Source organism: Podarcis gaigeae, assembly GCF_964106915.1.
Source record: "Podarcis gaigeae genome assembly, chromosome: 14".
Lineage (NCBI taxonomy): Eukaryota > Metazoa > Chordata > Lepidosauria > Squamata > Lacertidae > Podarcis > Podarcis gaigeae.
Genome location: NC_139690.1, coordinates 40,920,185 through 40,927,245, shown reverse-complemented (window position 1 = coordinate 40,927,245; position 7,061 = coordinate 40,920,185). Strand labels below are relative to the sequence as shown.

At 49.5% G+C, this 7,061-nt stretch overlaps 1 protein-coding gene across 3 annotated transcripts; it reads right to left on the bottom strand.

The window, feature by feature from the left end:
* Window positions 1-314: 314 nt before the first annotated feature.
* MCHR1 (melanin concentrating hormone receptor 1) lies at window positions 315-4,684 on the bottom strand. Of its 3 annotated transcripts, XM_083711965.1 has the most exons (3): window positions 4,576-4,684; window positions 4,042-4,467; window positions 315-1,889 (listed from the first exon to the last, which is right to left on the bottom strand). In XM_083711965.1, the coding sequence occupies exons 2-3, from the start codon at window positions 4,124-4,126 to the stop codon at window positions 892-894; spliced, it is 1,083 nt and encodes a 360-aa protein (XP_083568091.1). In that variant the 5' UTR covers window positions 4,127-4,467; window positions 4,576-4,684; the 3' UTR covers window positions 315-891. The 3 variants fall into 3 exon arrangements, with proteins under 3 accessions (XP_083568091.1, XP_083568090.1, XP_083568092.1); XM_083711964.1 differs by having other exon boundaries at window positions 4,042-4,640; XM_083711966.1 differs by lacking the exon at window positions 4,576-4,684 and having other exon boundaries at window positions 315-1,879; window positions 4,042-4,095.
* Between the last annotated feature and the right edge of the window lie 2,377 nt (window positions 4,685-7,061).

The window sequence follows — 7,061 nt, the reverse complement described above, 5'->3', positions numbered from 1 at the left end:
CACTGTAGGAAGCCACTGTTCAGGGGAAGAACTGCATCTTGCCAGGTTCAATCTCTGGTATCGCCAGAATGGGCTGGGAACATCCCCTGTCTGAAATGCCGAAGAGCTACTTCTAGTCTGTGGTGACCAGGCCTAGGAAATGTAGTACCTTCCAGATGTTGGCAAACTTGGGAGACCAGGCTTCAAATCCCCACTCAGCCATAAAGCTAACTGGGTGACGGTGAGCCAGTCAGTGCCTCTCGGTCTAACCAACCTCACAGGGTTGTTGTGAGGATTAAATTCAGAGTGGGGAGAACCATGTACACCACCTCAAGGATAATAATAATAATAATAATAATAATAATAATAATAATAATAATAATAATAAATGCCACCCATCTGACTGGGCTGCCCCAACCACTCTGGTCAGCTTCCAACAAATTATAAAACCACAGCAAAACATCAAGCAGATGTCTTCTAAAAGTCAGGTAGCTGTTTATTTCCTTGACATCTGTTGGGAGGGTGTTCCACTACTGAGAAGGCCTTCTGCCTGGTTCCCTGGAACCTCACTTCTCGCAATGAGGGAACCACTAGAAGGCTCTTGGAGCTGGACCTCAGTGTCCGGGCTGAATGATGGAGGTGGACACGCTCCTTCAGGTATACAAATGCAATGAAACCAACCAACCAAATGAGTGAATGAAAACCCTGATCCTTGTCAGCTCCTTGCTGTGGCTGATGAGAGTTGCAGTCCAACAACATTTGGAGAGCGCCATGTTGGCTACTCCTGCTGCAGACTGTACTGAGCCAGATGCATAAGGTGAATATTCCTCTCTTCTTCCTATCAGTGGACTATCACCAGTCCCTGCGGCTAACTGGCCTAAGAATGGGAACAAGGCCGTAATATTCTCATCCCTACCTGGCTGAAACAGAGACCAAATGCAGCAGAGGCTGCCCAGACTCGCTGGGCTGTCCCCGTGCGCTTTTGACCTGGTTCTGGGTCACCTCCTCCCCAGCATCCGCAGGCCGGACGGAGATGACAAGGCGCCTGCGGAAGTTCTGCCCGAGCAAGATGTAGATGAAAGGGTTCAGGCAGCTGTTGGCGTAGCCCAGGCTGATGGCCACATTGTAGGCATAGTAGAAAGCGAGGGTGGGCTGGGGCACGGCCAGCTGGACCAACTGCAGGACGTGGAAAGGGGCCCAGCAGACAAAGAAGGCCAGGCAGATGGCGATGGCTACCCGAGTCACCTTCTTGGTACGGAGCCTGGTGCACCTCTGCCTGGTCAGGGCTTGTGAGGAGCTTGCCATCCTCAGCAGGATCCTTCTGTAGGCCACGGTGATGAGGGCGAAAGGGATGGCGAAAGCCAGGAAGAACTGGTACAGGGTGTACCAGTAGACGTCCCGCTGAGGGTCCGGCAGGCAGATCCCACAGCCCAGCAAGCCTCCGCCCAAGGGAATGAGCCTTGCGTACATCCACACAGGAGTGATGCTGAGGAAAGAAAGAGCCCAAAGGATGCAGATGGCCGAGATGGCTACGGGGGGCTTCCGGAAGCGTGTGGAAGTGAAGGGGTACACCGTGGCCAGGTAGCGGTCGATGGACATGGCGGTGAGGATGTAGGTGCTGGTGAACTGGCTGTTGGCGTCCAAGGCAGTGATGATGGTGCACATGGTTTCTCCAAAGTGCCAAGCGCCGTTGCCCAGCAGCTGGTGGATGAGGAACGGCATGCCCAAGAGAAAGAGCAAGTCCACCATGGACAGGTTGATGATGAAGATGTCCGGGACGCTGCTGGTGGGGCTGGGTTTCTTGAAGACGGTGCAGATCACCATGCTGTTGCCGATGATGCCCAGCAAGCAGATGATGCCAAACAGGGTGGGCATGATGAAGGTAGAGTAGCTTGCAGGGCTGAGGTCACCTTCCAACGGGGGAGCGGGGAAGGAGAGGAAAGACAGAATAACTTCAAATGATGCTCACATGGCTGTCCACAAAGGATAAGGCTATCAATGGAGGCTAACCCTTCACTGTTAGAGGCTGACTGCCAGTTGCTGGGGAAGCACAAGCGAGGAGAGGGCTGGTGCACTCAGGTCCTGTTTGCCGGTTGCCCACAAGTCCCAGGTTGGCCACTGGGACAACAGGATGCTGTTCAAGATGGGCCATTGGCTTGATCCAGCAGTCTCTTCTTACATTGTAGCATTATTTATTAATTTTATATCCCCCCCCCCCTTCCCAAAGGAGCCCGGAACGGCAAGCATGTCAATAATAAAAGAAATACAGCTGCATGCTTCTAGAGACAGTGAAAACCTTCTTTTTAAAATAATGATAATCAACCTATTCCTCTTTTTTTAAAAGGCAAAACATTAATTTTATTACTGAAATTTTGTCCAGCAATGACAATTTTAACTTGTCCCATCTTGACATATCTTTTTAAATTTCAACCCATGTTTTGACATAATTATTTTGGAACAATGTACTGTTCATATTTGTCATAGTAATACCCACGTACTTAACTTTAACAGTATTTAATAGATAGTGATTCAAGCAACGGGTGTCAGCTTACATCACAGTCTTATATTAAGTTTATATTGAGCTTATCTGGTGCACAGAGGACATTTCAGTTGTTGAAGAGGATTATAAGACCATGTCCACCCTGGGCACCTTTGGGAATTCCTACAAATTCTTCATGAAGTTCACCATGTCCACCCTATGGATTATTATTGATAATCAACCTATTCCTACAAAACAATGTTAAGGTTGTCCAGAATAGCATCTTTCAGACCATAGAATGTCTGAGTGAACAGGGATGTTTCAAAATTGCACCTGAAAGCTGTTAATGAGAGAGACAGGTGCACCTCACCTGGGAGGGCATTCCACAAATGGAATGTCAAGGGACACCTGGGCACACACATCCCGCCCACAGTGGCAGCCCCACCAATAGGGCCTCCCCTGCTGATCTCAGGGCTCCAGATGGTTGATACAAAGGGAGATGCTCTTGCAGTATCAAACAACTTATGACATACATTTTTTGTGGACTGGGGTCCACTTGTTCAGATGCGCAAAGTGTTATCCTCTAGCTTCATTCTGCCTTGTCCCCTCTATGAATTAAGGGCTATTGCAGGGATGGAGAGGGTGGATGTCCTGGACTCCAACTTCTGTCCTCAGCCATACTTTCAGCCATACTGTTTGGGGCTGATGGGAGCTGGAGTCCAATGACAGGTTCTCCACCCCTGGTTTACAACACGCTCCCAGCAAAACAATGTTTTCAGAAGTTGATAAGCACCTTATTGCAGGGAATTTCTTATTTTGGGTCAATAGAATGAAAAAGTATCCAATGTCCCATAAGCCCTCCAGATGTTTTTCTGACTCTGGTGTCCATCAGCCCCAGCCAGCACAGACAGTGAGGATGGGAGTGATGTCCTGGCAACAACTGGTGCGCTGCAGGTCCCCCACCCCTGCTAATATCACCTGCCTCCTCTATTGAGCTTTTCTTTGGACATGTCTGGTTTGCACAGAGCTCACTGCACCCATTTGCAGTTACACTAATCATGCAAAATGTGACTGGAGAGAAGCATCAGAAGAACTCAGAAGGGTCTATATGTGCTTTTTCCATGGAAAAGGCTTCGGAATAGACACATAGCACATCCTCCTTGCCTCTTATTTACCAAAGCGTTTGGAAGAAAACAGCACCGTTTATGTTTGTTACAACAGAAAAAGATATGTCTCATGGACATATCAGACCATAACAGTGGTATAAATGCGCAGGAAATGCATGCAGAAGCCTCCAAATTAAAAGAGCTTTGCACACCTAACTCTACATGTTCCTATGCTACACAGTTCCAGAACTGTGGCTGCCTATATAAATGCATGCACTAGTACCTGCACATAGACACACATAATGTTTAATGTGCAGCTATCACCTGCCCCAATTCCTTTTGCAATAAATCTAATGCACACAGGAGTTGGTGGGTCTGACATGGAAAGAGATTCAGATGAGAATCCGTATAAAGTTCCCATGGAAAAGAATCCCTTCCTCTTGTCTCAAAATACTACGGCTCCCTCCCCTGACTTACCATTGTGGGAAAAGTTTTGTCCTATCTTGGAGATATTTGGAGTGCTGTCATTCATGCTCACGGTGTGATTCACGTGGAAATCCATCCTTCAGGGAAGGGAAACTGGATCCCATCAGCGGTCGGAAGATGCCATGCTTTCATTGCTGTTTCATACGGAAGAATGACAGGAGGGAGGCTGGATCCCCAGGAGAGCCTGTAAAACCGACAATTCTCCAAGCGATTCCTTTTGTGCAGCTGGAAGCAGCAGTTTCCCTTGCGGAGTGGATGCGTTCTAAAGCGACTGCAAAGGCAGGGAGCGGTGGCGAAAGCACTTTGCTTGCTCTCTGCTCCACCCTCAGGACAAAACTGACACCAGAGTAGAAAGAAACAGAGTCTAGAATATCGTCACTGCAACACCTTTGCAGTATGCAGATGAAAAGGGGGATCCTGGAAGTAGGAGAAATTTGCAGGTTCATTCCCTCTCCCATGGCATTTCAAGCTACACTTACATAGTGACGTTGGCATCAGGGAGGTGGGCAGATGTCTTCGACCAACCTGCATGGCTTTTTCTTGGTTTCCCACCCTTGCAACTAGGTTTGGAAACCAAGCCTGATGAGGAGCGGTTGAGAGAGATGAGCATGTTTTCTCCTGGAGAAGAGAAGACTGAGAGGTGTTAAATAGCCATCTTCAAATATCTGAAGGGCTGTCACATGGAAGCTGGAGCAAGCTTGTTTTCTGATGCTCCAGAGGGGAAGACCTGAACCAATGACTTCAAATAACAACGAAGGAGATTCCGATGAAATGTTAGGAAGAACCTTCTGACAGTGAGAGCTGTTTGACAGTAGAACAGACTGCCTTGGAGCGTGGTGGTTTTTAAAGAGAGGCTGGATGGCTGCTGTCAGGACTGCTGCTAGGTCCCAGCTCACAGAGGACCAACGCCCAGTGGATGTTATATACAAAAGTCTTTATTAAAGTTTAGTTTCCATTTCCAAGCTCTGGGCGCGCAGACCCACGTCTCGACGCTAGACCGGCTAAGTCCCCTCTGACTCACTGCTCCACCCACACCAGTTTAAGATTCTAGCCCGGCTCCACCTCTTACGCTGTTCTTTCCTTCGCTGGGTCCTTCTGCCCTCTGGGGTTCCCTCCTTCCTGGACTCCTCTGACGCTGAGCCTCCTGAGTCTTGCCCCTCCCTCCGGCGGGCTTTAGGACCTGGCTCCCTTCCCGGGCTCCCCGCTGTGCCGCGCTCCTGTACATTTGAACTTGGCGCGCGCGCCCAGCCGGTGACTTTCCTTCTGACCGCTTCCCCGCTTCCTGATGTGGGCGTTGCCAAACCTGACTCCTCTCCTCCCTCTGGTGGTGAGGACACTGGTCCCGACTCCTGGGACTCCCCCTCCCCACTGCGCTCTGGTGGAGACGCTGGTCCTGATCTCCAACTGCTGCTCAGGGACTCCCCGCTGGCCCCTTCCTCCTGGGGCTTCCCCCCTGTAGCCCCCCTCGCTCTGGCCGCCGGCGCTCCCTTCTGTGAGTCCTCTGATTCGCTAGAGAGGCTTGTGGAATAACTCTGGCCACTGTCACTGCCTGCGCCCCCCTCGTACTCCTCCTCCTCACTCTCCATTTGCTCCCCCTCCTGTGTCTCTCCTTCTGAACCCCTGACAGCTGCGATTTCTCCATTGCAGGGGCATGGGCTGGATGACCCTTGGAGATCCCTCCCGGCCCTACAATTCTATTATTCTAGCCTCCAGAACACCTATTCATGAAGCTCTCATCTGTGCATGCACGATTATTTGCACATGTGCAATGCCATTTGAAATCTCCCTTTAAGCATGAAGCAAAGATGGGTTAAATTTTCTAGTTGGCTGTTTGAGAGAGAAAAATCACTCTTCCTGGTGAGGTAATGGGTCATTAAGCTAACAAAGGATGAGGCTCGGTGGCAGAAAACAAAGGGGTGACCCTTCCCTCAACTCACTGGTAGCTAGAAAGACAAAGGTCAGAGATGTGTGTGTGCAAGCTAGAAGCAGCAGCATAGAATCATAGAGTTGGAAGAGACCACAAGGGCCATCGTGTTCAACCCCCTGCCAAGCAGGAAACAGCAGGCTGAAGCCTGTGATGGACAGGCATACCTGATTTCTGCTCACATCCAAGGCTGTGGCTATGGGAGAAGCAAGAACCCTTCATAGGCTCAGGTTGTACATATGTTTAAATAAACCATATATCATGAAGACACCACAGTCTCCGCTGCCTCTCATTCCGAAGGAAACACAAACCTTGAACTCCTGGAATCTTGCACCATTCAGAGGTTTGGGTGGCGTGCAACCATATTACTTCTTTGGCGATCACTTGTAGCCGAGTAAGATTGCTTTTCATGAACACGGTTTTAACAGTGAATCCGTAAGTGGCTGTGGAGGCCAATTCTGGATCCACACATCCTTCCACAGTGGGGACATTGGTTTCTGAATGGGAGTTGATCACGTTGAGGGTTTGCCAAGCATGCCTTCCTCTTAGCACGTTTCGTCCTGAGTTCAAGTGTCTTCAAAGCCCATGACACCTTTGGTAAAGGCTGTTCTCCAATTGGAGCTCTCGCAGGCCAGTGTTTCCCAATTGTTGGTGTTCATACTACATTTTTAAAGATTTGCCTTGAGAGAGTCTTTGAACCTCTTTTGTTGAGCACCAGCATTACGCTTTCCATTTTTAAGTTGGGAATAGAGTAGTTGATTTGGAAGATGAGAATTGGGGATCCGCACAACACGACCAGTCCAACGAAGTTGATGTTGAAGAATCATGGCTTCGACGCTGTATTAAATATGGAGTCTTGCCTGCCACACTTCGAACACAACTAGGCTGCAGCCCCATAGAGCAGGGGTCACCAACAGGATGCCTGTTGGTGGTGCATGGACCCAGAGAGGCTTTCCTTTGCACCCCACAGCAGGGTCCCCTGCACTGTTTGAAAGAAGGCTCGGGAGTGTGGTTGGTTGCTGTATGTTGTGTGTTGGACAATGGGCTGCAGCTAAGTGGCAGAGCATCTGTTTTGTGTGCTGAAGGT

Excerpts from the sequence above, each read along its gene's own strand:
- MCHR1 (XM_083711965.1), bottom strand. The coding sequence starts at position 4,126 with ATGGATTTCCACGTGAATCACACCGTGAGCATGAATGACAGCACTCCA. Across the intron at positions 1,890-4,041 it reads ACAAAACTTTTCCCACAATG|GTGACCTCAGCCCTGCAAGC; the intron begins GTAAGTCAGGGG and ends CCCCGTTGGAAG.